Below are 14,128 nucleotides of genomic sequence, written 5' to 3'. Positions count from 1 at the left end.
TACAGCACCCAGAAGGCACTGCGGTGGACGACATAGGTTCGCGACTCGGTAGCCGCGCCGGGGCATGCGCAGAGAGACCGCGGGCGCTTGCTGGCGGCCCTGGGTGGTCCTCAGAGTTTGATGGCGTTAGCTTCAGGTTTTCCGGCTGGTTTAGGGAAAGCGACCGGCAGTTTCCAGGACAGGAGACAAGATTCCGGCTCTGGAAGCACGGGTTCGGAGACAGCGCTTCGGCCCGGGGAATCCGCAGTCTGAAACCGGAGACTGCCCGAGCTGCGGGCGAACCTCCTCCAAGTGCTGGTCAGGAAACCCTTCCCGAGGTGGGAGACCAGGGCCCTGCCTCCGGAGCCCCTCTGAAGGTAAGATAACGCCTCGCGCCAGGACGTCTTGTCGGAAGGGATACACAGTGAGGAGACCCTGGTTTAGCGGGACTCACCTGCGCACGGAAATCACTGGGACCCGCTACTTCCCCTGCCGACTTGAGACCCTAATGCTTTTTTTTTTTTTTTTTCTCCTCCTTTCTGTTTTTGTTCATCTCGGCAGAAGATGACTCAAGACCAACCTTTGCTTGCTGTGCAGGAGGCCCTGAGGAAGTGCTTTCCCGTGGTGGAGGAGCAGCAGGGCCTGTGGCAGAGCAGTCTGAGGGACTGCCAGCCCCTCCTGGCCTCCCTCAGCAACCTGGCAGAGCAGCTGCAGGCGGCGCAGAATCTGCGGTTTGAGGATGTGCCTCCACTTCGGGCCTTCCCCGACTTGAAGGAGCGACTGAGGCGCAAGCAGCTGGCGGCTGGCGACACTGTCTTGGACAAGTTAGGGGAGAGGCTGTAAGAGTTCAGTGCCGTTCCTTCTTGGCAGAAAGATTGAAAAACTTGGTGTTTCATAAGTAGCTAGGATCGGTCAGAAGAGTGTTTTACCCTTTACTCGACAACATGGTATTTGGAGGTGTCTCAACCTTGCCTCCTTTCCATTTGTTGCAATGGGACCTCTCTTGTCAAGAAGTCATTTTATGGGGTACCTGGGTGGTGCAGTCAGTTGGGCTTCCGGTTCTTGGTTTTGGCTCAAGTCGTGATCTCAGGTTGTGAGATCAAGCCCCGTGTTGGGCTCTGCACTCAGTGCGGAGTCTGCTTGAGACTCTCCCTCTCTCAAATAAATAAATAAATAAATAAATCTTTTTTTTTTTTTTTAAGTCATTTTATGGCATTTCCCTTGTCGAATAAGGCATGGCAGTGTGGTCTCGGTAGAAGTTACAAAAGTGGAAAAGAAAAGCAATCAAAGTTTATTAGCCCTTCTCTATAGTCTTCTTTTGTCAAAAGCAGTGAGGAATTATACTTTAAACTCAACAGGTGCTAGAGCTAAGGGTTTTACATACATTCTCACATAAAATGTTTTCAATATCTCCGACTTAACCTCACTTAGTCCCACTTTGCTGGTGAGAAAAACAGAGGCTCAGATGGCCTGTGGTCGCACAGCTAGTAAATGGTAAAGCGGGGATTCTAACTCAAGTTTGCCTGACACCAAGGCCAGAGTCTTCATCCACCACTCTGTTCTGTACATTGGTGTTTCTGTGCCAGGCATAGTACATCTCTAAATCTTAGTGTGCCTATCATGAGACCTTCTATCTTAGAGTTGTAAGTATTGAGGATAGACAAGAGACACATAGACTCGTCTGTCTGTCTTTCTTTCTCTCTGACTTCTTTCTTTATTTATTTTAGAGAAAGAACACAAGTGGAGAAAGGGGCAGAGGGAGAGGGAGAGAGAATCTCAAGCAGACTCCTTGCTGAGCACAGAGCCCCATATGGGGCTCCATCTCATGACCCATGAGATCATGATCTGAGCCAAAATCGCGGGTCGAATGCTTAACCAACTGAGCCACCCAGGCGCCCCTCACATAGGCCTTTTCTTGACTAGAACAAAAGAAGTTTCTGGTGTATACAGTCTGTGCTGTAGACGAATGGGAAATGGTCAAATATGGGGATCTTCTGTGTAGTCATTTGTACAAAATAACTAACCACCTATGGGATGCCAAGTGCAAGGTGCTGGGAATATAAAAATGAACCAAACTTAGTGTTTTAGTTGATTAGAAGAGAGATAGTCGATTAAATTATGTTGCGGTGTGGTCTGAGGTAGTGAACTTTTATTTCAGTTGATGACATATTTGTGTGTGAGTATTGGGCTGTTATATTAAGTCTATTTTTTAATTGTAAATCAAAGCCGCACATTTTCAAAGCCACAATTGTAGGTTAGGGAATGCTTTGCCCTTTGGAAGGTTGTGGCCTTCTCGGTGGCCGGTTCCCTTGGAGTCACCGGTGGAATAATACCATCTTGACCGTGAGCAAGGCACTTCCTAAGCACCTTATAAGCATTATTGCATTTAATCTTCACAAGAACCCTTTCACTCATTCGTTCATCGGATGGGTGTTTGTCGTTCTATGTGCCAGTCTGAGTGTTCTCTGTTCTTAGGGTGTGCAGTGAGCATAACAGACCATTTTTATACACAATTGAGAGTAAGTAACTTTCCTAAGATCCGCAGGTAGTCTGTGTGCACCCAGAGCGGTTTTTCCCATTGGGGCATTTGGCAATATCCGGAGACATTACTGATCGTCACACCCTGGGGACGATGGGGGCGTGGCTTGCTTCTGTCATCTAGTGCGTAGAGGCCAAGGACGCTGCTCCGTGCCCTAAAATGCACAGGGCAACCCCCCACCACAGAGAACCATCCAGAGTGTGCTGAGGTTAAGGAACCCTGCCTCAGGCCTTTCTCATGATGTTGTCTAAGAGGAGCCGTTTTCCCGCAGAGCCGCCCTCCTCCAGGTGCGCGACACCGTCAGCAGGCACGTGGAGCAGGTGCTTGAGGTCTACGACCAGCGTGCGGGCTCGATTGGCGTCGATGCTGTCCTGCAGGCTTCAGCGGTGAGCCCCTCTGTGGCTGACATGTTGGAATGGTTGCAGGATATTGAGAGACATTATCGAGATTCGTATCCTTTGCGTACGTTTCAGACAAGCGTCCAGAGCTGCTTCGGGAAGTCTTTTTAGTTTCAGTTTTCACGAGATTACACGACTGTATAGTACGGGTCAGTCTCTGAACTTAGAGAAAAATAAAGGAGGGCAAGTGAGGGGTGAGGGTGGAGTTGTGATTTTAAATAGGGTGGTCGGGAGAGGCCTCCAGATAGTGACGTTTAAGAAGAGACCTAAAGGCGAGGGAGAGAACTAGGTGTTATGTGGGGGAAGCGTGTCCCAGGTAGAAGAAGCATCATGTGTAAAGGCCCTGAGGTGAGAGCATGCCTGATGTGTTCCGAAAATCGTGTGGATGCCAATGGGGCTAGACTAGAGTGAGGGGGGGGAGCCTAATAGGAGACATGGTCAGAGAGACAGGGCCAGACCTTGTAGGGCCTTGGAGGTCTTTGAAGGATTTTGACTTTCGCTCTGAGTGAGATGGAAAGCTATTCAGAGGTTTTGAGAAGAGGAGTAACAGAATCAGCCTGTGTTTTTCACAGAGCTGTGGCCAACAGTACTGAGCACTGATTACGTGCCAGGTACTGTTCTAGAATGTCCACGTGGCCACTTGTCAGGTGCTTTGATTCTGTTTCCTGAGCACTTCTTGGAGTTTCTTTCTCTGTCCGCGCTGCCTCTTCCGTAGTTTCTTGCCTCTCACGTGGGCCCTTGGTCTGGCAGCCTCTTGACAGGTTTCTCTGTCTCCGGCCTTTTTGCATCTAAGCCATCTCCAGCTGGCGACCTCACTGCATCCTGAAGGCGTCTTCGTTCTGCCCATTGCGTACATCAGAGTTGCCAGCAGCTTCCATGGCTCACAGGCCAGAATCCCTACGTTGGTCTTCAGTGCTCTTTCTGTTCTGGTTCAACCTACCTTCTCAGCCACCTTTCCTACTGCTCTGCACGTGTTTCTTGGCGGCCAGATTGGAGGATTTACTCGGCCCTGAAACCAATCCATGCTTCCCCACTTCTGTGCCTTTGCCTGTGCTCTTCCAGCCGGCCGGAATCCCTCCTGCCCGCTCAGTGGGAGGTGTGCATCCTCTGAACTGCCCTGCAGTGTCCTCTTTGATGTCACTGAAACTCTCTTTTCAGTCCCTGGTTCTTTCCTCACCATGGTGAGATCCTAGGTTGTTGGGGCGGTGTTTCATCCTCCCACCCCGTAGCGCTGTGAGTGAAGAGGTGCTTGGTAAAGATGGGTGGCGCAGGTGAGTCCTGCTACCGGTAAATGGAATGATAGCCCCCCTTTCCCTCTTTGAGCTCCCCATAGCTCTCTCCAGGGCATTTTCCCCCTTCAGCATATTTCATTTGCCTTTTTTTTTTTTCTTTCAAGATTTTATTTATTTATTTGAGAGAACTCGATCACGAGCAGGTGGGAGGGGTAGCGGGAGAGGCAGACTTCCTACTGAGCAGGGAGCCTGATGCGGGACTGGATCCCAGGACCCCGGGATCATGACCTGAGTCGAAGGCAGACGCTTGGCCCACTCAGCCAGCCAGGCGCCCTCATCGGCTTTTTGAGCAGTCCTTAACTTCCAGGAAGTTACCTGAAGAGAAAGTACCTCCTGTCTTCCATCCAGTGGGGAGACTTGGCAAACATCCAAGCTTTGCCCAAGGCCTGGGACCAAATTTCAGAAGATGAACACCAAAGCCTCGTACAAGGTACTGGTTTTCATTTATTCCTTCATGTCTGCGTTCTCTCTGTGTGTCTCACTTTTTTGGTAGGATTACAGAGATGCCCTTGCAGTGCCCTGTATTTTTTATAAATCGGATATTTTGTGTTCTCTGGAGAGGTGATACGCCACAGTTTTTCTCTCTTCCTATTCCAGATACCTTGTTGAATGTTTCCTTCTTCCTGGAAGAGTAAGGAAGCCATGTGTTTACCAGCAAACTAGGGGGACACGGTTGAAGACTGACATTGGTGCTTTCTGGTGTGGTACCCTGCCACACTTGAAAAATCAGTGCTTAGAGCCTGAGGAGTGGCTTCTGATGCTGGCGCCTCTCCCTGTGACGTCACAGCTGAGGGCACAGGGGCCACCCCTTGCCCTTTCCTAAGCTCGGGAGTGGATGGAGGCGGAAAGAATGCAGGAAAGGCAGTGCAGGAGAACACTGGGGCAGGAGCCACCGCCACAGAAGTGGTAGGGAAGGAGAGGGCAGGGGAGGGAGTGTGGCACCAACCTCGGCATCATCCAATGCCCAGAACTTGTTGGACACCCAGCCCTGTTCTGTGTATTTGTGTCAGTACCTGATTCCTTGATGGAAGATGATTTTTCTTGATGATTTAAAGAAATAAAGGTGATGATAGAAAACAGTACAGATCTTCTTCAGCTTATAGTGGGGTTACATCCCGATAATCCCATCATAAATTGAAAATATCGTAAGTCAAAAAGGCATTAATACACCTGACCTACCAAACATTAGTCTAGCCTACCTTAGTGTGCCCAGAACACTCACATTAGCCTGCAGTCGGGCAAAATCATCTAGCACAAGGCGTGTTTTACAGTGAAGTGTTGACCATCTCATGGCATTGATTGCTTGAAACACAGAAGGGCTGTGTGAGTTGTTCACCCTCGTGATCTGGGGGCTGACTGAGCCGTGGTGCCTTTGCTGCCGCGGCCCAGCATCTCCGCGTGTTGCCAGCCCAGGGAGAGACCCACGTTCCAAATGTGAAGTACGGTTTCTGGTGGACACGTATTGCTTTTTGCACCGTGGAAAGAGCTGAGAAATCCCAAGTGGAACCATCAGAGGTGAGGGCCTGCGTCACTGTCTTCCAACTGCGGTGGCGCCAAACCGTCAAGAACGTCCGTTTCCAGAGCCCACCACGAGGGGGCGGTGATGCAGCATGTATACGCGCGAGCTTTGTCTCGGGGGAGTGTTCTCTCTTCCCCCTCCGTCTGGGAGTAAGTGCCTGGAGATAGCGAGACGGCGGAAATGACAGCGGTTTCGACCAAAGCTGGTGCCTGGTTTGCCACGTTCCTCTGATCTGGGAGTAGCTGCCGGGTGGGGGAAGACCGCCCCGAATCAGGCCTTCATCTGTGAAATGGTCGGGCGCTTCCAGACTTGTCAGCTTTGGGCACCGTGGAAAAAACTGGGTCACTGGATGTAAAGAGGCTTAATACAGAGTACAGGTATTTTTAAAATGAAGATGACTTTTTTCTTACTATAAAAGTGATATATATGCTTTTTAAAAAGTCCTAGGAAATTTGTAGAAAAAAAATGTAAGTGTGGAAGAGCATGAAGCAAGCTCCATCAGATCCTTTGATATCTGCCCTCTCAGTGTCCACAGTCACAAATTAAACCCAACTATATAGTATCATCGGTACATACTGTTAATAATCTGTTCAAAAATACATAGTTTGGCCATCTTTTCATATCTGTAAACATAGCTTAATGCAATTATAGTAGATACCGTTACACACATATCCCATTTTATGAATGTAGTAGAGCTTTTATTTTTCTAGACTTTCATGTGTTTCTACCTATCAAGATCATACATGGTGATTGTGAGAAACCGACGTATTACGAAAAGTGAGAATGCACAGTGTCTACTGTCTTTAACAGTATGGTAGATATTCTTCCGGGAATTAAAAAAAATGTATCACATACATAATAATTGTAAATGAAACTTAAAAACGTTTGGGTATCAGGCCTTATGATGTGCTCTGGGGCAGAGGAAGGAGATCCCTAGAAAGGTTTATGGCTCAACCAGGGAAAGATTTAAGTCAGTATCTCTTAAGTTTTAATGTGTATAGAAATCACTGGGCTCTTGTTAAATTTTAGATTCTGACTCTATAGGCCTGGGGTGGCAGCGCCCTAGATTCCGGATTTCTCACAAGGTCTCAGGTACTCTTGATGCTGATGATCCAGGGACCAGACTGAATTGAAGAGACTTAAATTGTAAAACAATAATAAAAGTGTTTTGGGTTGGAGGATGGACAAAATAGGTGAAAGGGAGTTAAGCGTACAAACCTCCAGTTACAAAATAAGTTATGGCGAGGTAAAAAAAAAAAAAAAAAGTGTTATATTTGACATTAAACAGAAGAGGGGCACCTGGGTGGCTCAGTTGGTTAAGCAACTGCCTTCGGCTCAGGTCATGATCCTGTGGTCATGGGATCGAGTCCTGCATCCAGCTCTTTGCTTAGCAGGGAGCCTTCTTCTCCCTCTCCCTCTGTTGCGCCCCCTGCTTGTGCTCTCTCACTCTCTGACAAATAAATAAATAAAATCTTTTTTAAAAAAAGAAAGAGGCGATAATTAACTGCTTGTCGGAATACTTCATAGTGATTGACATGTGAATTAGGACTTGGGAATGGAGAGGAGCACAGGGCGTTCCGTGCCGAGGGGACTGTCTAATAAGCAAAGGCAGTGTTTGAGAAAGATTGGAATCCAGCATGGATCAAAAGTTTGCTGTGTACCAGGCATTGTGCTTGTTGCTTTTATCTCCTGGAACTGGCAAATAGTAGTAGTTCCACTGAGCAAGTCACTAGGGTTCATAGAGAGATGGAGGAACGGCTCCATAGGGTGCACTGGAGCCCAATTGTGAAGAGCCCGGAATGCCTGGCTTGAGAGTCTGCAAGTGGGAGTCGCTTCTGTGTGTGTGTGTGTGTGTGTGTGTGTGTGTGTGTGGTACAGAGGTCTTTAAATCCTGACCATAGATACAAGTATTTTACAGTGCTTCATAATAACTATGTATTACTTAAGTATCACTGTTTTTATTTTGTTCCTTATCTTTTTTACTATTAAAATGCTATCTTTTTCATTGTCCTTTATAAATTTAAAATAAATTTATCTTTTGAATAAGTCACACATTCACATTGTGCAAAATTCAAAGAGTACAAGAGCGTTCAGTGAAAAGTTCTCCTCTCCCAGTTACTCACTTCCTTCCCTGGAGGCAACCAGTGTGAAATGTCTGATGCATTCTTCCAAAAATATTCTTTGCCCATATCCGCACAGTGGTTGGTAGCCTCTGAAATAGCCCCCAAGGGGTCCACCTCTGGTATTCATGTCCTTATGTACTCTCCTCCCCTTCAGTGTGGGCTGGGCTTACAGATTTGCTTCTATGAACAGAACACTGCAGAAGTAGTGGGGTGCTACTTCTGAAACTAACTGATAAAAAAACCCTGCAGCTTCCAACTTGGGTCCATCGTTCACTCTCAGGTCTCTCGCCCTCGGAGAGGTCAGCTGGTGCTTCAAGGCAGCCCCATGGTGTGCTCATGTGAAAGACAGAAGCCAGCCGGCAACCACGTGACTGAGCTTGGAAGAAGATCCCCAACGGCCCCCCTCCTGCCCAGTTGAGCCTTCAGTTGAGACCACAGCCCCAGCTAACGGCTCAACTACAACTTCATGTGGACCTCAGACAAAGGCAACCAGCTAAGCTGTGTGCGGATTCCTGACCCATGGAAACATTAATATTGGTTTTAAATCATTAAGTTTTGGGGTAATTTGTCCCACAGCAATAGATAACTAATACAACAAGCAAACGGGTTTTTGTGTTTTCTCCCTAATTTTGTACAAATAGCATGCTACAGACTCAGCTTTGCACCTTTTTTTCTTATTACTGTATCTTAGAGATCATTCTACGTGAATACGTAAAGAGCTTCCTTCACTTTTTCTAAAACAGTTGCGTATTTTTCTGTTGTTTGGGTATACCATGGTTTATTTAATGAGCCCCTTACTGATGGACGTTAGGTTTCCAAAGGCTTAGTGTCTTACAGGTTTCCATAACCTTCCTGTACTCCCACCCCCATTCATTATACCTGTTTTCCCTGGAATTTTTCAGTTAACTAATCATCCCCTACCTGGTCACCCATTGAAGAAAGAACTCTGTTGGTATTTTTACTGGATTCATGTTTATAAAGTAAGGAGAATCCTCATAGTGGGAATAATTCCAGTGCTCCTTTTTCGTTAAAGATTTTATGTATTTATTAGAGAGCAAGCGAGCTCACAACCCTGAGGTCATGACGTGAGCCGAAATCAAGAGTCAGACGCTCAGCCAGCTGAGCCGCCCAGGCGCCCCCACCACGCTCCTTCATAAGCATATCGTAGCTTACGGGCTGAGATATTAGATGTGAGCTCTTTTCTGTTCGCCTCAGTTGGGCAAATAGACTCTTGGTGGTCAGAACCCCTTTCCTGCCAATGAGACAATCTGTTGGGATGAAATGAAGAATTTAGGTTTCTTTTGTTCCTGTTTCTACCCCAACCACGTTTACAAATTGACCTCAAAATTCTCTTGGCAGAGTAGTGGTTTTTCAAAGCTGGTGGGATCCTAGGCTCCGAAGAGGAGGACTTCTGCCTGCCCACGGAGAGTCCAGATTGTGTGGTGACTGTATTATGTCTGACTTCAATCTGGATGATGGGGGCCAGGTACCTTCTCCAACTGTTCGAGTGCTCCGTTGTTTACAATGCCTCCTCTCCGCACATTTGCGTGGGAGGGTGTGCATTTGGAGGAGGTTCAGGGAGGAGGGGAAGGAGCTCGTGCATGATCAACTCGGGAAAGCTTGCTGAGTTGCAAGTGACCCAGACCCGGGCTCAAGTCTCAGCTCAGCCTCCTACCAGCTAAGGGACCTTGGGTAAGCCATCTTCCCTCTCCGTTTCGATTTCTTCTTCTGTGTCGATGGAGAGGATGATCTAGCCTTACAGAATTGTAAGGTTTAAGTGAGAAGAGATATGTGAAGGGTTTTGGTAAGTTTAGCAACATGGAAGGGGTTGACATTCACGCCAGACTTACTAGTCACCTACTAAGTGGGCAGCGCTGCGGCACTTTTGAGCATCCTCAACACCTAGCAAGCAGTGTAGCAAGTGCGCTCCGAGAGACAGAGGGTTTCCTAAGCGCCCACAGCTCATCAGCGACAATGCCACACTTTGCCGCAGGGCTTGCTTGGTTCTGGTGGAAGGAGTCTTTCCCTTTCGCTGATTCCCTCTCTGCATCCCTGACGCCCACTCACCCAGCCCCGCACAGGACAGGGCTCCTCCAAACGAGGCGAGTGCAGCATGGCCCCATCTGGCTGGGCAGTGGCACATGCAGGGCTCTCTCAGGGCAGCTGCAGCCTTGCCAACCAGCCTCCCCTCGGGTCCCAGAGCCTCGAGGGCTGGAGTGAGTCCTGAGGCTGTCTGCCAGAGTCTCTCACTTTTGCCCTTAATGCCTGGGCTGGGAGGAGATAGCTGGTCGTTCTTAAGGAATGACAGGGGTGCCCCTTCCAGGCACTCTCCCTCCCCATCATTCCTAGAACGCTCCTCGGTTTCTATAAAATGCAACGGAAAGTCATTTTTTCTGAGACTGGGACCTGGTACGGCATTTCAGGGCCCCAGCCCCAGAGATTCTGATCGGGCATGTGCAAGGAGGGGCAGGATAGCTGCGTTCTTATCAAGGACCCTCATTCTGTTGCAGGGTCATTCTTTCAGAAAGAGCCTTAATCCTAAGAAAAAGCAGCAGAGAGGGAGCTGAGTAGATGAGCCTCAAAGCTCGCCCTTCTCCGGGGAAGAACCTCGCCACAATCGCTTCCTGACTGCACCGCTCCTTCCCTCATTCTTTCACAGCACCTGTTCTGTCCTCAGTCCCGAGGGCGCCTCAGGCCTCTTCCCCCAACACCTTCCTACTGTTTGGAGAGGGGTCGTAGTAACTTCTGTATAGGGCACCTTACAGTCTGCCACATCCATATTCATTCGTTCAGAGGCCTCCCCGCGTGCCCCACACAGAACTGATTACTGGGGATCCAAAGATACCTAAGGAAAGTACGCGGTCTAGCAGGCCAGACAGACACGAAAGCCCAGGTTAGAACTGCTGGCATAGAGGACGTGTGGGGAAGGCAGTGGATGGAGAGGGAGGGATTCCTTCTGTGGGTTTTTGTGGGAGGCAAGGAAGCGGAATGTAAGAGGAGATCCCCAGCAACTGAATTTCAGGGAGAATCTTCCCTCTGGTCTCTCCTGGGGAAAGGAACAGGGAAGGGTGAGCGTGGCTCACTTGCCATCCTGTGAGCAGGGAGCAGCCCTGGGTACTTGCTCGGGCCCTTCCCTCCGCGAGTCAGATGTGCACACTTGTTCTTAATTTGCACAAAGAGCCCAGACTAATAAATCCACCACTCAATTGCAATCCCCGCAGCGCGTTTATAGGCTGCAGCTGACTTTTATCAGCTAGTTTGTTCTTTCCTATAAGCAGAGTTTTACGAGGGTCTCCTGAGCTGGCTCATAACGTGGTGAAACGTCTACAAAACTCGGCCGTAAATTCCCAGCACCTGCCGTGCTGAGGACGCTATTCTCCAGACACAGTTTGTCCAGCTGAGGGCTCTGTCCCCTTGCCCGGTTTGCATTTTTGCACTTGTCTCTTTAAACTTGGATTTGTTTTTCAGCTCTCTGCGGCCTCTTTAAAGGCAACTGAAAAATGAGGGGTAGGGAAAAGGAACTAGAAAGTTACGTCTGTGCTAAAAATTACCCCTGGCTTACGTTGCTCTGAAAGCTGGTTCTGAGCCCACTGCTGAAACAGAGACATCAGGCTTCCCGGCCACACGAAGCCCGGGGCGGGGGACGGGAGGCCAGCGCCGACCAAGCCCGTTATTAATACTTCGCCTCTTTTCTGGGCCGTCACCCTTTGTCCTTGCCATTCTCGGGTGTCCGTTCCGTAAACTAACGGGACAGCTCCAGATGCCTTTTTCCCAGACGGGCTCCAAGCATGACATCTTTTCCCAGCACTTCGAACTCCCCCAAGACAGGGATGAAAGTTGAATGCCCTCCCTCCTCCAAATAAGGCAGGAGCTGGACTCTGCGGGTGCTGGTTGGCTGAGGTGGACTGGGTACTTGGGGGGGGCTACAGATGGAACACGCTGTCCGTCTAGGGACTGTTGAATGCGGCCCCCAAATTGTTCACCTCTTCGTTTTGGTCAAGAGATCACGAGGGCCAGGAGAAGACCCCGTGGCTGCCCTTCACGGGGCCTCATCCTTCTCCTACTTTCCCTAGATCCCACTGGAGGGCGGCTTCTCGAGCCTGCGACCTGTGCTTAGAAGAGCGGCCCAGCTTCACTTAATGCTCTGCGGTCGCCCTCTTGACATTCTTGATAGTTTGGGAACAAGAGGGAGGATTTTCATTTTACACGGGGCCCTGCAACATGTGTCACTGGCCCTGCCCCGCTTCCTTCTGGACCTACTGCAAACGTCTACCCCAGAGCTGGGGACAGACGCCCTCTCCTCCCAGGTCCGAGCCTGCACAGAGCCGATGTCGGGCCTGTCGGTGACGAACCTGGCCTCGCTCCCCTCCCAAAGGCTCCTGTTACCCAGTCTTCGGGTCACAGGCAATCCCCATCATGCAACCATGTCTCGGAAAGCCCCAAAGAGGTGCTTCCCGGTCCTGACCCAGTAAGTGTTGTCAGCCACTCCTGACCCATTATCACCTTCCAGAAAGACTTCTGGTTCATGCACACCACCAGGAGGAGGCTGGGGTCCAGGAGCTGGGCTGGGTGGTGGAAGCCAGGCACGGCAAGAGCGGACCCCCACCCCAACAAAGAGCCTCAGACCAGGCCAGGCAAAGCATCCTCCCTTCCCCAGCCCCGCCTGGCGTGGGTTTCCAGATCCACCCGGCATTGCCACACCAGCGGAAATGGCGGTTACTGTCCCAGCCAAACCCTAGGACTGTGGCGACAACCCCGAATGGGCCCAGCCACCACATCAAGGACACAGCTCCACCCTCCTCTCTGCACCCCCTCCCACCTCGGGCTTCCCCGCCTCTCTCCTTCCCAAGAACCCAGGGCGTAACCTCTGCTCGGGGCCAGGGTCGGTCATGGGCCTTTGCAGCTGCTGCTGTGTTGGGGGAGAAGGTTCTGGACTGGGAGTCAGGATGTCCGCCACCCCCCCTGCGGGACCTGAGCGGGTGACTTGACCTCTCCGGACCCCACTGTCTTCATCAAGAAAGCAGAAATAAAGTGCGGCGGACAAAAGTTTCAAGTTCGTAGGGCCACTGCCACAAGTAAATGTGTTGATAACATGCGCCTGGGAAGCGCCAGGGCGTGATGGAAAGACGGATTTGGGAGCCACCAAGAGTAATAATCTAATGACTATTTATTGAGCAACTTCTCTGCTTCGTGATTATATCTAGAGCTTTTCTATCCATTACAGCCACCCCGTGAGGTGCCCGTAGTTCCCTGGTTTTGCCGATGAGGAGCCGGAGTTAGGAGGGTCACGTGACTTCGCCAAGGTCACACAGCTGATCCTCGATTTTAATCCGCCACGAGCTCCACATCCCAATCTACACACAGTCGTCTGGGACAGACCTGGCGATGTGTGCCCAGTCAAGTCCTCGAGGGGCGCCTGGGTGGCTCAGTCGTTAAGCGTCTGCCTTCGGCCCAGGGCGTGATCCCGGTGTCTGGGATCGAGCCCCACATCAGGCTCCTCCACTATGAGCCTGCTTCTTCCTCTCCCACTCCCCCTGCTTGTGTTCCCTCTCTCGCGGGCTGTCTCTTTCTGTCAAATAAATAAATAAATCTTTAAAAAAAAAAAAGTCCTCGAAACGTCTCTGTGCCTCGTTTCCTCCCCAGTGCAATGGAGACCACGATCTCCCTTTGACGACCCCGAGCTGAAACCAGCCCATGTGTGGAGCATATCCCATGCGGTGCCGGGTGCATTTTCCCTCACTAGCAGCTCTAGCCTCGAGGGCTGCTTTGGGCCGGATGGTGGCGGACTCCATCCCTGAGCAGAGGTCCCAGCCCAGGCCCGAGAGCCCCCGAAGCAGGCCGGGGCTCTGGTGACGGCGCAGGGATGGAAGCATCGCTCACGAAGGAGGTAGGGGCGTAAGGTGTGGCATTTCCTGGCTGTACTTGGCCGCACTTCAGAGGCAAGGGCGGTGGCTGTGAGACGTCCCCGGGCCCCAGGCAATCTGGGAAACTGCCCCGTTTCTATGTCTACCCACTGAAGTCACCATCATTCTCCAGGAGTCACCAAAGCACCAGAATCCCATGCCGCTGCACGGGGGCAAACACCGCCGGGCCGGGAGCCCTGCAGACATTGAGGAGAGTAAGCAGCACCCCGGGGGGCAAGCTGCGGACCCCGTCACTTTGATCCAAGACCCCGGATGCGAGGAGGGCTCTCCTCCCCCATGGAGGACTCTGGCCTAAGAGCTCCCTCCAACCCATCGCCCCTACACCCGGCGGCCGGGTCATCACCTCTACCCTGT

The 14,128-nt window shown here is 50.6% G+C and overlaps 1 protein-coding gene across 4 annotated transcripts; it reads left to right on the top strand.

Annotated features, from left to right (window-relative positions):
• Window positions 1-38: 38 nt before the first annotated feature.
• AIRIM (AFG2 interacting ribosome maturation factor) lies at window positions 39-13,456 on the top strand. Of its 4 annotated transcripts, none has more exons than XM_026516632.4 (5): window positions 39-356; window positions 541-818; window positions 2,790-2,969; window positions 4,520-4,638; window positions 4,806-7,217. In XM_026516632.4, the coding sequence occupies exons 2-5, from the start codon at window positions 544-546 to the stop codon at window positions 4,841-4,843; spliced, it is 612 nt and encodes a 203-aa protein (XP_026372417.1). In that variant the 5' UTR covers window positions 39-356; window positions 541-543; the 3' UTR covers window positions 4,844-7,217. The 4 variants fall into 4 exon arrangements, with proteins under 4 accessions (XP_026372417.1, XP_026372415.1, XP_026372419.1 ...); XM_026516630.4 differs by lacking the exon at window positions 4,806-7,217 and adding an exon at window positions 8,131-13,456 and having other exon boundaries at window positions 66-356; XM_026516634.3 differs by lacking the exon at window positions 4,806-7,217 and adding an exon at window positions 8,131-8,601 and having other exon boundaries at window positions 66-356; window positions 4,516-4,638.
• The last annotated feature ends 672 nt before the right edge of the window (window positions 13,457-14,128 follow it).

This window comes from Ursus arctos, unplaced genomic scaffold (assembly GCF_023065955.2).
Source record: "Ursus arctos isolate Adak ecotype North America unplaced genomic scaffold, UrsArc2.0 scaffold_32, whole genome shotgun sequence".
NCBI classification, from domain to species: Eukaryota; Metazoa; Chordata; class Mammalia; order Carnivora; family Ursidae; genus Ursus; species Ursus arctos.
The sequence above is the reverse complement of the archived record's forward strand: the minus strand, read 5'-3'. Positions and strand labels throughout refer to the sequence as shown.

Excerpts from the sequence above, each read along its gene's own strand:
- AIRIM (XM_057305336.1), top strand. The coding sequence starts at position 544 with ATGACTCAAGACCAACCTTTGCTTGCTGTGCAGGAGGCCCTGAGGAAG. Across the intron at positions 819-2,789 it reads GACAAGTTAGGGGAGAGGCT|AGCCGCCCTCCTCCAGGTGC; the intron begins GTAAGAGTTCAG and ends GTTTTCCCGCAG. Across the intron at positions 2,970-4,519 it reads GAGAGACATTATCGAGATTC|TTACCTGAAGAGAAAGTACC; the intron begins GTATCCTTTGCG and ends ACTTCCAGGAAG.